Genomic DNA, 16390 nt, shown 5'->3' with positions numbered 1-16390 from the left:
CCCTTGGGCCTCTCCGGCCCCAGCCAACTAGACCCCACCCAGGCCTCAAGGGTTGTCACGGTCACCCCAGCACCCAGCTGCTCAGACGGCCTCTGCGGATCCTCCTCCCCCTCCGGCCCCACCCCAGCAGGGCGGACTGCTGGGAAACAAAAGGAGGGGGCCGGGCGTGCGGGCAGGTGAGGAAGGAGGGGCAGGATCGATACATCAGAGAGATGAGATCACAGCCCAGCAGCCACGATGGGGGATGGGGGCCCAGCATGGCTGTGATTGGCCCATAACCGGTGGGAGTGGGGGGCGGGGAGGCGGTGATGCTGCCCGAGTGTCACACTGTAGTCGCCATTGTGAGTCCACGTCCACGGGTCTGGGGTGAATGAGTGCAGAGGGCGTGGCCTTCGGGTCTGTGTAGAGGGGTAAGGCTTGTCGGGGTGGGGAGCCCCTATCTGGACTTGTGTGTGCTGTGTGTCTCTATTGTGGTTTACATGCATGTGGACTGCGTGAGGGTCCGGTTGTGTGTATATTGTGTGCAGATGTGAACACGCAGAGGGGTTCTGGGCTCCCCCACCCCAGGTATATGGTTAGGGGGTCCGTGTGCATTTCGGTGTGGGTGTGTAGGGTCCTAGTGTGTGTCCCTGTGTGTGTAGGGGTTTTGGTGTGTGTCCAAGGGGTGTGTGTTCAACTTTGGCACCCCCAGGCTGGGGAAGGGGACAGAGTTAGGAGAGAGCTGACACCCACCCTAGGTCCCCTCTGGGGTCTCCCTGTGGTGCTGTCCCTGGGGCCATCTCCTCCAGGAAAATGCAATGGCAGTTTGTTCCTCCCAAGTTCCTGAGTTAGGGTCTTTCTGGGTCGGAGTTTTTAAGGCCTAGGCTCCGGTGTCATCACACAGAGGGCTTGGTCACATGACATCATCCATATGTTTCCTTTCCGTCCCTAGGAGAGAAGGGCAGGAACAGAGCCCAATGGCCAGAATTCAAATCCTGGCATCAGACAAACACTAAGCTTATAGTGTGTCCTTAGACAAGTGTCCAATCTCTGAAGCACCATTTCCTTTTGGTAAACATCACCTAACTCCTGAGTTGCTATGAAGCTTAAATGATCTTTATCAACATCTGGCACATTGTAGAATATATCAAACTCCTATGTATCCTTCAGAACCCAGCTTCAACGTCCCCTCTTCCAAGAAGCCTACCTGGCTCCCCCCACTCCAAGCTCTGCCTCCACCTCTGGGCTTCCCCCAGCTCTGGATCCCTCCTCTGGTCCCATCCAGACTCCAAGGTGCTGCAGAGCTGGGGGTCTGGATGCTGAGAGCAGTGTTTCAGATCTTCTGTGATGTAAACAGACCCTGGGCTAAAATGAACGTGGGTGCGTGTGCGCTGCTGACAGCTCTTGATGCCACAGAGATTTATTGGCAAACAGCTAGAGGAGGGGACGGGGAGGGGAGGGCATCAGGACTACTTCCAGCCTGATTTTGGGCTGGGATCAGGGCAGGAAGCTGTGCTTCCATGACAAACAGTTTAGATCCCAATTTTGGCAGAAACCTGAGCTGTGTTGGGGACCCAGGTCCTAGCAGCGTGGACACCAAGTTCTAGGACACAGGAAGCTCCGTCTCCAGCCAGCCACTGGGGAGAGCCAGGGTGTCTCTTTCTCTGCCTGGCCTTGCTTGGCCTGGCATGACCAGGAGAGAAGAAACTGGGGCGCTGGAAGGAGGCTCACCCTGCACAGGGCCACGGGGTCACGGGCCCCAGGGACTGGAGGACGTAGGTGGCCTAGAAGGACCTCAGACAGTTCAGAAAAGTGGAAGGAAGGAGGCCCCCCCTCCCCCAGCTTCTCTAAGCCATCTCACCCCAGCCAAAGCCAGGCCCAGGCGGGGCCCGCCCACACCCCACTTCAGGGGGTAGGAAATATGAGGCCTAGCCCAGGTGCTGGCCTGCATGCCTGCATTCTGTCCCCCAAAGGCGGAAGGGTGCTGGTGTGTCCGGGGCCATGGTGGTGGCCCGTTTGGAGTGCCGGATACCCATCGTGAATGCCGGGGCTCTGGCTTTGGTCACAGTGACCCTCTCAGGGCTGTGGGTGCCAGGGCCAGGAGTCTCATCCAGGGGATGTGGGGCCCGGGGCCGCCCCAGCATGGTGAAGGCAGGCGGGCGCTGACGGTAGGCATTGGGGTCTGAGCTCTCATACTGGCCTGGGCCTGGTATCTCAGTGGGGTCCTGTGGGGGGCGGGCAGGGGGTGTGCGGCCCACCACTGTGTAGCTGGGGCTACTGGGCTTGATGAAGATCTGGGCACCCCAGAGAGACGGCAGAGTGTAGGCATTGGGGGCAGGGGCTGAGGTGTCCAGGGGCGGTGGACGCAGGCGGGAGCCCAGGGTAAAAGCCGGGGGGGTCCGCTGGCGCACAGGGGCCACCTTCTCCGGGCTGTAGGCCCCAGGGCCGGGTGTCACCTCCAGACCTGCGAGAATGGGGCAGGAGGTTTGGCAATGGACAGAGGGCTCACCTGATCAAAGACCTTACACGGCTCCCCATTGCCCACATGCATCCCGGAGCTCACAGCTCTTCTGAAGAAGCCACGAGTTACTTCTCCTCTTCCCTACCTTGCCTCACAGTGTGTTCTCCTTCAAGCCTCCAGGCCTTTGCCCAAGCTCAACCCTCTGCCAGGCAAGCCTTCTGTTTCCCATTCCCACCTCCCAGGAGCTGCTTCTCATCCTTCCAGAGCCCCAAAGTCCCTCCTCCCGGCTGCCTTTGCCACAGCCCTTCTAGGGGTCCCCTGGCCTGATTCTTCCCCTCTCCCCAGACATGGCCACACTGACATGGGATGGTCCCCACCTAAGTCTAACTCCACCATTCTGAGATCTCATAAAAAAGCAAGTACCTGTCAAATCTATTTCAACTCCCAGCAGTTGGCCTAATATATGTTTGGGAGGATGGGTGATGAATGGTTGGGTGAGTGTGAATGAGTAGATGAATGGATCCATGGGTATATAGATAGATGGATTGATAGATAGATCCTGGATGGATTGATCAGTGGATGGGAAAATGGATCAATAGATGGATTGGATACGAACAAGTGAATGGGTGGGTAGATTGATGAGTAGATAGCTGGGCAGATGGATGGATGAATCTGAGTGAATGAGTAGATGGGTGATAGGTGAAAAGATGAAAGGGTGGGTGCATAGGAGACTGGAGTCAGGTGACTAAATCTTTAGGGGACAGTAAGCTGTTTGCAGCCTGTGAAGGGGATTTCCACATTTGCCACAGTCCCCACTGCACCCTGCTGTCTCCTTATGCCGAGGATGAGCCCCAGATGCCCAGGTCACCATCACCTTGGCCCACTTCACTCATTCAAGTTCTCTTAAGGCCCCCAGCCCCTCTTCCGAAGTCTTCCATTTCATCATTGCAAAGACACTGAAGTTCTAAGAACTTGGGGATGGGAGGGGGAGAAGAAGACAGAGGCAGGACAGTCACTGAGTTCCTGAAGGGACAGGGTCCTCTTGGAGTAGCACAGGCCAGATACTCACCTCGAGATTTGCCCCTGCCCTGCATGGAGTAGGCAGGAGCGCAGCTTCGGCCAAACCGGGTGACTTTTGGGTCCAGGAAGTAGACTGGCCCAGGGCTGGAGTCCTGTGGAGATGCTAGAGAGAGGAGTCCAGGGTCCTGAGTACATCCCTGATGGCCCCGCTGCTCCCACTCAGTGCCCCTGGTTACCCCTAAGGCCCTTCCACCCTCCACACACCCAGAGCCCCAACTTGGAGAGCAGAGACCTCAGCCTCCTGAGGCCTGATTGCCCTGACCGCGGACCTGGATCTCAGCTTGACTTTGTCGTGAGCACTCCTGTGCCTTCCACCCCTCCACCTCTCCTCTGCCATGAGCTAGGGGAGCAGTTCTAGAGAAACCAGCCCATGAGTTGGTTAGAACTGTACATAAAGTGAGAGTAACTAGGCTCTGACTAAGGTTCTGAGGAGGGTCTTTTAATGCCTTGGCTTGTTGGCACGTGACCAGCTTAAGGGTAGGGCTCTAGGTCACATTTAAATCCCAGCAAGGCCTCTGTGAGCTGTGTCCTTGGGCCGGTCAAAGCCTCTTTTTCCTCAGTCGTAGGATGAGAAGCTTGACAAGTGAAAGCATCCATGGGAGGAGTGGTCCAGAGCCTGGCACTTAGTAATTGGGACCAATGACTGTGATCGTCATTACTAATGATAAGCACAACCCGATATAAGTGTATAGTAGGTTTGACAAGTATTAATTGGTTTGCATGTGTATGTGCACACAAATGGCACCATGCACACCCTGAAGCATGTTCTTGATAAATGAGCACATCCCAACCCATCTCATTTCCCACCTCCAGGCTTTTGCCTCTGCTACAGACTCTGCCTGGAGTCCCCTTCTCCTCCTGGGGCCTCCAGGGAACTCCTACTCATCCTATAAAGCCCAGATCCCATGCCTCCACCTCCAAGAAGTCCCTGAACATTCAGCAAAGTCTACACTAACCACCCCCACCCTGATTTCCCAGGTGTGTCCTAGAAATAGAGTCGGGGACACAGGTTCCTCAGGGTCATAGGCTAAGTTTTTAACCTTCTGGGTGACACTGACTCCCTCACTTGCCTTCCGGGCCTTCTTGCACTTCTTGAGTTCTCTCTCTTTTGGTTCGGGATGTTTGCTGATTCTGAAAGTGTGTCTGCCAGCTGCTCCCTCCCACCAAGCCTCTGTCCATGTGAATCAAAGTCCCCACACGGGACCCTTCTGGGCCCTGACCCTGGCCTACTTGGGACCTCAGAGCAGCTCTAGAAAACGGGCTGTTGGGGTTTGTGGTCCCTGATATGAAGGGTACAGGCTTGCTGGATGAATGATGGAATGGACAGCTGGGAGCCACCCACATCTCTGCACTTGGTGTTCCCGCACACATTCTGGCCGGGAGAAAAGTAGACGTCACAGAGGTCAGGTCACCCACTGACTAGGTGAGCCCCACTTCCTCTTCTCTCCCCACCCTGGGCTTCACAAAGGATTTTCATTCTACTCTCACCTCACGCTGCGAGGTAAGCAAGGCCCGGAGAGCCCCTGGTTGTTGATGGAGCTACCGAAGCGGGCGCTCACTCTCCGGGGCCTCTCTCCTGCGCACTGACCAGATAGCCGGCATTGTAGCTACTCTTAAGGCATTTAACCCTCACTGAATAAACGTCTCCAGGCGCCTGACGTTTGTTTAATCCTGACAACTGTGTGTGCAAGAAGTCTATTGTCATTGTTTACAGAGGAGGAACCTGAGGCACAGAGCAGTCACGTGGCAAGAAATGTGCCAAGTGCAGCAGGCAAATGCAGGTCCTAACCACCACACGATCCCTTCCACTCTCCTCCTCCGCAAGGAAGCAGGACCAGAGAGGCACAGCAGCTTCCTGAAGCCCCACAGCAGCCCACCGGATCCCGCCTCACTCATTAGGGCCTAGATCTATCCAGTGAGACAATGCTCCCTGATTGGGGGGGTGGGGGGGAGTTTGGGGTTTCAGGAGGCCTCTCAGAACCCCTTCTCCCACCCCCACCGCCCTGCCCGCCGCTGGCCTTACCCTCGCTGGGCCTCCGGAGGAGGGAGTAGGCAGGACTGGCCACCCTGGTGCAGTCGTGGTTGATGTAGCCGACAGTGGACGGCAGGGCATACAAGCCTGGCCCGGACCCTGTGACCAAAGCCCCCAGATCACGGCCTGGGCCTAGGTCCCCTGAAACATGGTGGGGAGCTCAGGGCCCAGCCCTGTGCCCCCACCCAGGCTCCCAGCCACCCCCCATGGCAGGGGTGGGGGGAGCAGGGGCTCCTGCTGCGAACAAGCATTGTGAGCCAAACATGCATCACAGGGGGAAGGGCTGCGGAGCCAACAGCCTCCTCCCACCTAAGGGATGACTGAGACCTAGACCCAGAAACGTGCTGTCACAGGTGGGGAAACTGAGGCCCAGACCCAGACAGACACTCACAGGGAAACTGCGAGCCAGATACAGAGAGACACTGTCACAGGTGGGGAAACTAAGACCCAGACAGGGATATCCCGCTGCAATGTTCGACGGCCTCTGCAAGAACGTCAGCGCTGCAAGAGCCAGGAAACCCAGCCATGGAGGCTGACTCCAGACAGGGAAACTGAGGCACGATCCAGGACCCAAACCGAGATCCCACAATGAGCGTCACAGTCGGAACGTTCAGCTCACTGATTGATACACCACTAACGCCTCCCAGTGCTTTGCCTGGGTCCGTCCCCCCAGGGCCCTCGGCTGTTTGGTTCATGGCTGTGCCCTCAGCACCTAGAAGGGTACGTCGCCCATAAAATGCTCAGTTCTTGGTGGGCGGGGGCATATGCAGGGTCCTGGAAGCACTATGTTCACCCCCATTCTACTGGGCAGAAAACTGAGGTTTGGGGAAGGGCAAGGATTCCTAAGGGGCTCCCAGAAGGGGTCCCACCGCCACGGCCCCCCTCCTCCACGGCCTGCAGGTACCGTTCTCCAAGGTGACCATCCTGCAGGTCTTCCTCAGGCCGGTCTCTGGGATCTGGCACTCTGTGCACCGCCGACCCAGGGGCGCCGGGGTCTGCCGCGGAGTGGGGTCGCAGCTGAGGGTCCCCATGGTGAGCAGGGGTGGGCTGCAGGGAGCCCAGGGCTGGGCAGCGCCGACACTTGACGCTGTCTCCTCAGCTGCGGTGGCTCTGGGTCGCAGGGTCCAGCACCGTCCCCAGTCCTCGAGGCTTCTGCCTGTGTTGGCAGAGCCCTGGCCTTACCACACCCTCCCAGGGACCGCACAGACGGCCCCTTGTCCTTCAGCAGGGAGTCTTGGGGCCCTGGCCCAAGCGGGCTGGTCGGCAGACGCTGGCCTGGAAGTGGGGCTGGGATCGAGTGTCGGCCAGATGGCTGGACAGTCCAGGAAAGAGTCCGGTGTCAGCAGAGCGGGTCCCCTGGGAGACGGTGGAGCTGGGCAGCTGGGGCCAGAGCAGGCCCCGGGGGAGCTGGAGCCACAAACACAACACCCACAGCCTTGTAGCGGGCGGGACTGGTGAGGTCATGGACTGCATGGCCCCATTTCTACACCTGGGGAAACTGAGGCACTGCCCAAAGTCATACAGCAAGTCTGCCACTCTGGGCCAGGAAGCTTACCTCCTTCCTTCCTTCCTTCCTTCCCTCCTTCCTTCCTTCCTTCCCTCCTTCCTTCCTTCCTTCCTCCCTTCCTTCCTTCCCTCCTTCCTTCCTTCCTTCCTCCAACAGTTACTTAATGAGCAACGACTGTGTACTAGGTTTTGTTTGGGTTGGTGAGGACACAACAGGACAGACAGACAGGGAGCTGATGTTCTTGGAAGGAGAAAGAGAAAATAAACAATAGCCCAGCCGGCGTGGCTCAGTGGTTGACCAGGAGGTCACGGTTCAATTCCCCATCAGGGAACATGGTTGCAGGCTCAATCCCCAAGGTGGGGCGGGCAGGAAGCAGCCAATCAATGATTCTCTCTCATCATTGATGTTTCTAACTCTCTCTCCCTCTCTCTTCCTCTCTGAAATCAATAAAAATATGTTTTAAATGATAAATTCATAGATGAGCGTAGTATATTACAAGGTGTTAAATGTGTTGTAAAACACAGAGCAGGGTCAGGAGTCCGAGATGGCAATGAGGGAGCCGCCCAGTGCTATTAGGGTCGGATGAGAGGTCACTGCATGGAGAAGGTAAGAGAAGAGGATACAGAATGGCTGTGCAAAGGCTCTGGGGCAGGAGCAAGGACGGCGAGGAGGCAGCATGGTCCTCCAGAACAGCCACTGCCTCCCAGGAGCCCACAAGGATTTACTCCCGCCCAATCTAGAGTTAATCTAGAGTAACATTCCTGCTCACCGAAGGCTGCTACTATGTCAGGCTGCATGACAGGGCTCAGGAAAACTTGGCTGAACAGAATACAATCCTGTCTCTTCCATGGCATCCTTGTTTGTGGCTGTATTGTCGGGCCCTTTTACACTGTAATGTTTTAACAGCTTTATAGAGTTACCAGAGGCCCAAGTGCATGAAATTTGTGCATGGGTAGGGTCCCTAGGCCTGGCCAGTGATCAGGGCCAATCTGTGGGGTGACCAGTGGGGCGATGGGGTGGAGGGGTCCTGCTGGCACCCGCCTTAGCCAGCCTAGGGCCTACTGGCTATGGGCAGCTCCTGCATTGAGCATCTGCCCCCTGGTGGTCAGTGTGCATCATAGCGACCAGTCATTACACCAATTGTTCTGTGGTTCAGTTGATTTGCATGTTAGACTTTTATTATATAGGATAATTCACATCCCATACAATTCACTCTGCAATGTAATTGTAATACATTCTGTAATTTTAAACTTTTTAATAAAAATGTTATTGTCTATGTAAAAGGTTATAAAACAAGTCTTAATTGCTTGTATTAGTAAAGAAAAAAAATCTTAAAATCAATGACCAAAGGTTCCACCTTAAAAATTTTGAAAAAGGCCCTGGCTGATGTGTCTCAGTTCGTTGGAGTGTCGTCATCCCATACACCAAAGAGTGGCGGGTTTGATTCCTGGTCAGGGCACATGCCAGGTTGCAGGCTCAGTCCCTGGTGGGGGCATGCAGGAGGCAACCGATTAATGTTTCTCTCTCACATCAAGGTCTCTCTCTCTCTCTCTCTCTCTCTCTCTCTCTCTCTCTCTCTCTCTCTTTCTCTCCCTTCCTCTCTCTATAAAACCAATTTTTTAGAAGTTAGAAAAAGAAGAGTAAGTGGCAGGAAGGGGATCAAAAACATAACAGCAGAGCCCTAGCCAATTTGCTCAGTGGTTAGAGCAGTGGCTCAAGGACTGAAGGGTCACAGGTTCAATTCCAGTCAAGGCCACATACCTTGGTTGCAGGTTCAATCCCCAGCCCCCGCTTGGGGGTTGTGTGGGAGGCAACCAATCGATGTGTGTCTCACACATCAATGTTTCTCTGTCTCTCCCCCTCCCTTCCACTCTCTCTTAAAAAGTCAATAGGAAAAATATCCTTAGGTGAGGATTAACAAAAAACACACAAAACAAACAAACAAACAAAAATGTAACAGCAGAAATGCATGAAATAGGAAATGTAGAAAGAATTAACTACCCTCCCCCCGCAAAAAAAAAAAAAAAAAAAAAAAAAAAAAAAGCTGGTTCTTTAAAAGAATCAACAAATTTTATAAACCTCTAGCCAGACTGATCAAGGGAACAAGAGGAAGGGATACCACATCAGGAATACAAGAGGCACATCCCTGCAGACCCACACATGGGAGTGAGCACACGGCCCACACACACATTCTCTCTGAGCATCATCTTTCATTATCACAGCATCTCACTGAGGAAGGCGCTGTGACTGAACCTCATCTGTGGTTACAGACGGAGGAACAGGCTCAGAGAGTGGACGTAACATGTGTAGGCCCCTCAGTAACTCATCAGCAGAACTGGGACTTGAACCCAGGACTCTAATCAAAGCTGAGAGTCGAGGCTTCTTCTAGGTTCTAATCCCAGCTCAGCTTTCTGGTTGTGCCCAAAAGCCACAGTGGATTCCTGTGGCCCTAAGAATAAAGGCCAAGTCCTCACTGTCACACAAGGCTCTCTTGTCCCCTCTGCCCTCGCCTCCACCCCTCAATCCTCGCTCCTCCACTCCCACCACGCCAGCTGGCTTGTTATTCCATGAACCACTAAAGCAGTTCCCACCTCAAGGCCTGTACCTGCTCCCTCCCCACCTGGATTTCTCTACTTGTCCTCCCTCCACCTGGATGCCTTGACCAGCAAATGAGCCCACAGTCCCCTGTGGACCCCCCACATTGGACGGGCCATTTGATTTTTTCCAGAAGCAGCAGAAACTCCAGAGCTGTGGACAGAACTAGGCACTGAGGAGGGAGATGACAGAAAAATACCCCAAACTCTCTCTCTCCTCCTGCCAGTCAGAGCCTCCCATGAACCAACACTGGCCAGAAGTGCAGGAGCCCAGGGACCCCACCACTGAGGTCAGCCAGGCACGGAAAAGACAATTGTCCCTCTGCAGATTGCTCCCCGAAGCCAGCCAGGCTGCAGCAGCCAGCATGGAGTGCAGATCCCTGGAGACACTGGTTCCAGCCGGAACTCGGACCCAATTGCCTCAGCCTCCCACTGAAGGGAAACTATGACCGCCTTCCAGGACTCAGCTGGGGCTTGGCCCTCATTGCCTCGGTTTCCCCACTGTAACTCGGGAAGGAACCAAGAGCAAGGGCAGCGTGGAATGGCCACCTGAGCCTGTGAAGGGCAGCTTTGAGGACCTGAGGGCCCAGCCACTCACCAGACAGAGACCAGCCCCACTTCAGTCCTCGGGTCCCCCACTGATGGCGCCCGATGGCACCCCTTCTCTCTGTGGCTCACATTTAGCTCAGAGCCCTTCCCCAGCTGCCAAAGAAATGGCATGCAAACGAGCTGCTATTTCATTTAAAGCATGGTGGAGTTTTTATTATTGATTTCAGAGAGAGGAAGGGGGAGAGAGAGAGAAACATCAATGATGAGAGAGAAGCATCTATTGGAACGGACCACAGACGAACCCCGAAACCCGAGCATGTACCCTGACTGGGAATCAAACCTTAACCTCCTGCCTCATGGTCAGTGCTCAACCACTGAGCCACACCTGCCAGGCAAACAAGCCATGCTTTTCATTCAGTCTGACTCATTGACAGAAGAGAGCTAATCAGAGGAAAAGACAAAAGGAACCTGGATGGGGAGTGAGTATGAAATACAAGGGAGGAACGGCACCTCCCTGGGCCTCAGGATTCTGAAGGATTGATACAGGTGGTGCTCCCTAAATTATAGCCTTATCCTAGTTCAGGGGTGGGCAACCTTTTTGTGAGTGCATGCCAAAACCAGTAAAATCTCTGATTCAAAATTCTTCTGCGTGCCAACCCTAATTTTGTGAGAACATGTTACGCCTACTTGATATCTCTTAAGGTGTACATATGTGAAGAACCTTGAAGAAATAACAAAATTCATTCGAGTGACAAAAACACAGTATATGATGATGAAAAATACATTTATTTCTTAATGTATACATGTACACTGATAGTCCGACAGAAAACTTTATGACTCCGTTTGATATTATCAGTGGGACTTTTGCTGCTGCATCGCTGATGACAGAGATTTTACATCAGGTTTATATTTCGTGACCTTCAGAGATATGCACAAGCTACTACTTTCATCCATCAAACTACTCCTATTACGAGACTTAACAAAATTCATCACTGAGAACAAAGATTCACAAGCATATATGAATGAAACCAAAACACTGGTCGGATCTAGGAAGGCAGGGAGAGTTAAGGCAGAGTCATAGAAATTGCTCTTCCCCTCTCTCATCAATCCATGTCTGTAGTCTTTAAGATAACTTGTTATGTGAAATTATTTATTTATCTAAGATGCACCTACACTGAATTTATCTGAAAAATAAAAAGTCGATATTAAGAAAAAAATTGTAAATGGAAGATTATAAGAGAGGGTTTTGCGTGCCAGCAAAAGTTACTGGGGTGCCATGTTTGGCACGCGTGCCAGGGGTTGCTCATCCCTGTCCTAGTTACTAATTCAGCCAGGATGTATCTGTCTTCCCACTATGCACTGGGCACTGGCAGGTGCTGGGGAAACGGGTCTGAACAAAACACGTAAACTCCCTTCCTCACCGTTTTGTTGCGAGTGGCGAATAACTGAATTTCAGAATACTTTGGAAGGTAAGGAGTGCCATGACAAAAGATCACGGACAAGGAGGGTTGGAGGTGTGGGGAGTTTGCAGTTTGAAATGGGTGGTCAGGCCCTGGCCTGTTTGGCTCAGTAGGTAGAGGAACAGCCTGCGAACTGAAAGGTCCCAGGTTCGATTCCGGTCAAGGGCACATGCCCAGGCTGTGGGCTTGATCCCAGGTGGGGCTTGCAGGGGCAGCCAATCAATGCTTCTCTCTCTCATCATTGATGTTTCTATCTCTCTCTCCCTCTTTCTTCCTCTCTGAAATCAATAAAAATATATTTTATAAGAAAGAAAGAAAGAAAGAAAGAAAGAAAGAAAGAAAGAAAGAAAGAAAGAAAGAAAGAAAGAAAGAAAGAAAGAGGTGGTCAGGGGGAGCCTCGCTAGGAAGGTGGCATTGGATGAGAGACTGAGAGAGGTGGGGGCGGGGGCGTCTGGAGAAAGGGCTTGCTGAGCAGCGGTCACACAGCCGGTCAAAGGCCCGTGCCTGGCCTGTTGGAGGAACAGCAGGAAGGCGCAGGTGGCTGGAACGGAATGAGTGAAGGGGTGAGAGGGAGGAAGTGAGGGCAAGGAGGTGACAGGGCAGGTCGTGCAGGATCCTTTTGGCGCGGGAGGACTTGGGCTATTACCTGAGGGACGTGGGAGCCATGAGGGCCGTGGCCAGAGCAGGGACCTGCCCATTCGGTGCTCATCGCATCCTCTGGTGGCTACTGCCGGGAGGACAGGCTGTGGAGCCCGAGGACCAAATCTGACTCAGCTGCTCACGGGCGCCTCCCGGTGGCTGCGAGGGAGAACAGGCCGTGGGCGGCGCCGGGAGACCGCGGGAGAGAGGACGGCGCTGGCCCAGGGGGGATAGTGGGGGAGGTTGGGGGAGAGTTTAAGAGGACCCGGGGGAGAGTTTAAGAGGACCCGGGTGGGAGGTTGGAGGTGAGGGGGGAGAAGGATGGTGGGTTCCTAGATGGAGGTGGAGGATGGGGGTGATAAGCAAGTGGGTTCTGGGTGTGTTCTTAAACTGGAGCGGACAGGTGTGCGGTAGATTCCGTGTGGAGATTGAGGAAACCAGATGTATTGAGGCTGCCTCCAGGATTTGGGCCTCAGAACCAGGAGGATGGAGCCCTGTGAGGAGGCGGGGGAAGGTGCCGGAGGGGCAGGTTTTAGGAGAAGACCCAGAGTCCAGTTTTGGAATTGTACGTTTGGGCTTTGCTAGGAGGTGCCTGTGGACACACAGTTGTCCATGCGTCTATGCTGCTTGTCTATGCGTCATAACAAATCTCCCCAAAAGCAGTGGCTTTAAACAACGTGTATATTATTTATCTCAGTTTTCAGGCTGCAGAGCTGGGTGGTCTGCTCGGGCCGCATTGGTGTTGGCCAGCCCTGGGCCTTACTAGGCTGGACTGGGGAGGGGTCCCCGCTCGGCTTCCTCAGGGTGTCCCAGGATTTGTTTACATATTGTCATTGGACTGGGGTCCCCCTCCTTGCTGGCTGTTGGCTGGAAGGCACGCTCAGCGTCTGGCCATGTGGCCTTTTGTCCTAAGTGAGGTGGGAGCCATGGAGGATTCCAGGCAGAGCAGGGGCGTGGTCCAGTGTAAGAGGAAGGAAGGAGTGAAAATGGCTGTTGTTTTCTTCAGTTGTTCATTATCCATTTCTTCCATGTAACACACACACGCACGCACACACACACACACGCACGCACGCACATGCACAGGAATAGGCAGAAACCAAACCCCTTGTGTCCTGAGGGTCCAGAACATCACTTGCCCACGGCAGGTGCACAACAAATACCTGTTGAAGAGAGGGGTGAAGGGGATCTCTCATCAACATTGCTGCTACTGCTGGTTTGAGTTTTCACCTCCCTTTTCTAAAATCATTTGGGGCTGCAAGTAAGGGACACCCCCCACCCGCGCCCAGGAGGCTGGGTTTATCGGGTGACCTGTTGTTTTCTGCCCTTGGTGTACAGGAAGTGGTGTACAGGTGTTCACAAGAGCTGCCACCCCAGCCAGTGTCGGCTCATGCTTGATATGTCACTTCCCACCTCCCCAGTGCCTCAAAATAGTCCTTTGTCCAGTGGCCAGTCTCCTGACTCAGACTCACGTGCCTCTGTGGCCGCCTGCCCCTTTTTCCGTGAGGACTCTAACAAGGAAGCCTTGTTCTTCCCAGAGGACTAGGACGCAGGGAACCCGCCAGCCACCCCACCCCCTCTATCCTAGAGAAAGCTGGCTCGGCATATGGGCCGGAACGACTCTGTTCCATTGGGTGCCCTGCTGCGGGGCTGCCAAGCCCCCAATTTACAGATGAGGACACTGAGGTTCGGAGGAAGAAGTGGCTCACACTCAGAGACTCGGGGCTGAAGAGGGGTCCCAGCAGGCTTCCCTGGAGCCCACAGAGTCCCACCTGACCAGGTTCTTTCTCCTCTCTGGCTTTATCCATCCCTCTGGTACAGCCCCTCTGGCCCCTCACCCTCTTACCCACCCCCCTTTTTTTGAGAACAATGAACACTTTTATTAAATTAACTAAGAAAGGAGGGAGGGGAATTTATTTGTCTTTCTGGGCCTTGGTTTTCCTCAGCTAGAACTCCAACGCATAGCCATCTGGATGGCCACACTGGTCTGCTTTTTTTATCCTTACCCAAGGAGTGAGGATCTTTTTTCCATTTATTTGTTACAGAGAGTGGAAGGGAAGGGGGAGGAGGAGGAGGAGAGAGAAACATCAAGATAAGAGGGACACATTGATTGGCTGCCTCACACACACACACCTCACTGCGGTCCGGAAATCACCCACCCAGATATGTGTCCTTGACCAGTGCCCAGGCTGGCACTCTAACCACTGGACCACACAGGTGAGGCACTGGCCTGGTCTTGAAGCAAAGCATGCAAGAAGCTTGCCCTGCTGGAACTGTTCGTCTAGAAAATTGCTGACTTGTGCATGCTTTTCCCTTTCATTCTATTTTTTCTGAATTTTCTTTGACTTTTTGTTTGTTTGTTTGTTTGTTTGTTTGTTTGTTTAAAATATCTTCCTCCTCAGTAGTTAGCTTGGCCTCCTTCTTGTAGCCCAGGCGCAGTGCATAGTGGGACTTGTACCACTGTCAGTAGGGTGTGCTGTCAATGAGCACCAAGCAGTTCTTTACTAGGGTTTTGGTGCAAACTAGGTCATTGTTGGATGCATTGTAGACAACATCAATAATCCCTGTTTTGCACAGACAACACTCTGAGCCCCAGAAGAAGTTGCCCATGTCCAGCCTTAAGGCAAGGTTCTTGTTGCCTCCCTGCATGCAGTCTGTGCATATTCAGTAAGGGCCAGTCTTCGTGGCAACAGCAGGGTGCCCAGCTCATATATTCACTTTTTGTGGCAGGGCTTTCTCTTGCCCCTGGTCTTATGGTGCTTGTGCCAGTTGTCCTCAGAGATGCCCGTGGCGCAGCATCCCCTAGATCAGCGGTCTCGACCTTGGCTGCACATTAGAATCACCTGGGAATCTTTTTAAAATCCTGATTTCTGGGCCTCATCCTCCGGAAATTCTGTTTCTTTGTTATGGGGTGGGGCCACAACATTAGTAACAAAGAAACAGAATTTCCAGAGGATGAGGCCCAGAAATCAGGATTTTAAAAAGATTCCCAGGTGATTCTAATGTGCAGCCAATGTTGAGAACCACTGCCCCAGAAAGAGGCGGCCCACTTGCTTTTTAAAAACACACCAGGCAACCCAGCCAGGCGTGACTCAGTGGTTTAGAGTCGACCTATGAAGCAGGAGGTCACGGTTCGATTCCTGATCAGGGCACATGCCCAGGTTACGGGTTCAATCCCCAGTGTGGGGTGTGCAGGAGGTAGCTGGTCAATGATTCTCATCATTGGTGTTTTTATTTCTCTCTCCCTCTCCCTTCCTCTCTGAAATCAATAAAAATTCAAAACAAAACAAAAACATCAGGTAGCCCTGGCGAGTGTGACTCAGTCGGTTGGAACCTTGTCCTGGGCACTGAAGTGCTGTGGGTTTGATTCTAAGACAGGGCACACACCCAGGTTGCAGGATTGATCCCGGTTGGAGCGCCTGGGGGAGGCAACTTATCGATGTCTCTCTCTCTCTCTCTCTCTCTCTCTCTCTCTCTCTCTCTCTCTCTCTCTCTCCCCCCCCCCCCTTCCTTCTTCTCTCTCTAGAATCAATAGAAACCTATCCTCAGGTGATGATTTAAAAAAAAAAAAAAAAAAGCTCCAGGTAGCTCCGGCCTCTCAGCCTTCGCACTGACTGTGCCTTCTACCTGGTACATCCTTTCCCACACAGATGCTTGCTAATTCTCTCCCCTTCCTTCAAGTTGTTGCTCACACCTGTTGATCTAAACAAATCTTCCTCTGACCATCCAACTTGATTCTACAACTTGCCCCAACTGCATATTGCCAACCCCCCTTCCATTTTACTTTTTCTTTGCCTCGTAGCTTATCACCAGCTAAGTGTGTATTTGTAGTGTAGTTACTTGTTGCACAATGGTGGGCTGGAATTTGTCAGAGGTGTAAAATGTGCAGTTTTGCAAGCTGGCTGATGTAGCTGTGATGCAAGAATCAGGACCCACTACAAAGCAGGGCTTTTTGCCCTGAAGGGCCAGTCACTCAACATTTACAGTTGTCTGTCTATTATGCTTAATGTTTGTGGTTACCCTGGGCCCCATTGGAATGTAAGTTCCTAGGGCACGGGTCTGCCCACCTTGCTCTCTGCGGTCACCCTGGCA

General features: G+C 53.3%; 1 protein-coding gene across 2 annotated transcripts; it reads right to left on the bottom strand.

Moving 5' to 3' along the window:
- Positions 1–1225: 1225 nt before the first annotated feature.
- CIMAP1D (CIMAP1 family member D) lies at positions 1226–7125 on the bottom strand. Of its 2 annotated transcripts, none has more exons than XM_059695267.1 (4): positions 6457–7125; positions 5544–5693; positions 3510–3623; positions 1226–2443 (listed from the first exon to the last, which is right to left on the bottom strand). In XM_059695267.1, exons 1-4 carry the CDS (start codon positions 6581–6583, stop codon positions 1908–1910), a joined length of 927 nt encoding a protein of 308 aa, XP_059551250.1. In that variant the 5' UTR covers positions 6584–7125; the 3' UTR covers positions 1226–1907. The 2 variants fall into 2 exon arrangements, with proteins under 2 accessions (XP_059551250.1, XP_059551251.1); XM_059695268.1 differs by having other exon boundaries at positions 5544–5651.
- Positions 7126–16390: the final 9265 nt, after the last annotated feature.

The sequence above is a fragment of the Myotis daubentonii genome, chromosome 5, assembly GCF_963259705.1.
Source record: "Myotis daubentonii chromosome 5, mMyoDau2.1, whole genome shotgun sequence".
NCBI classification, from domain to species: domain Eukaryota; kingdom Metazoa; phylum Chordata; class Mammalia; order Chiroptera; family Vespertilionidae; genus Myotis; species Myotis daubentonii.
This window is presented reverse-complemented; position numbering and strand designations above follow the sequence as displayed.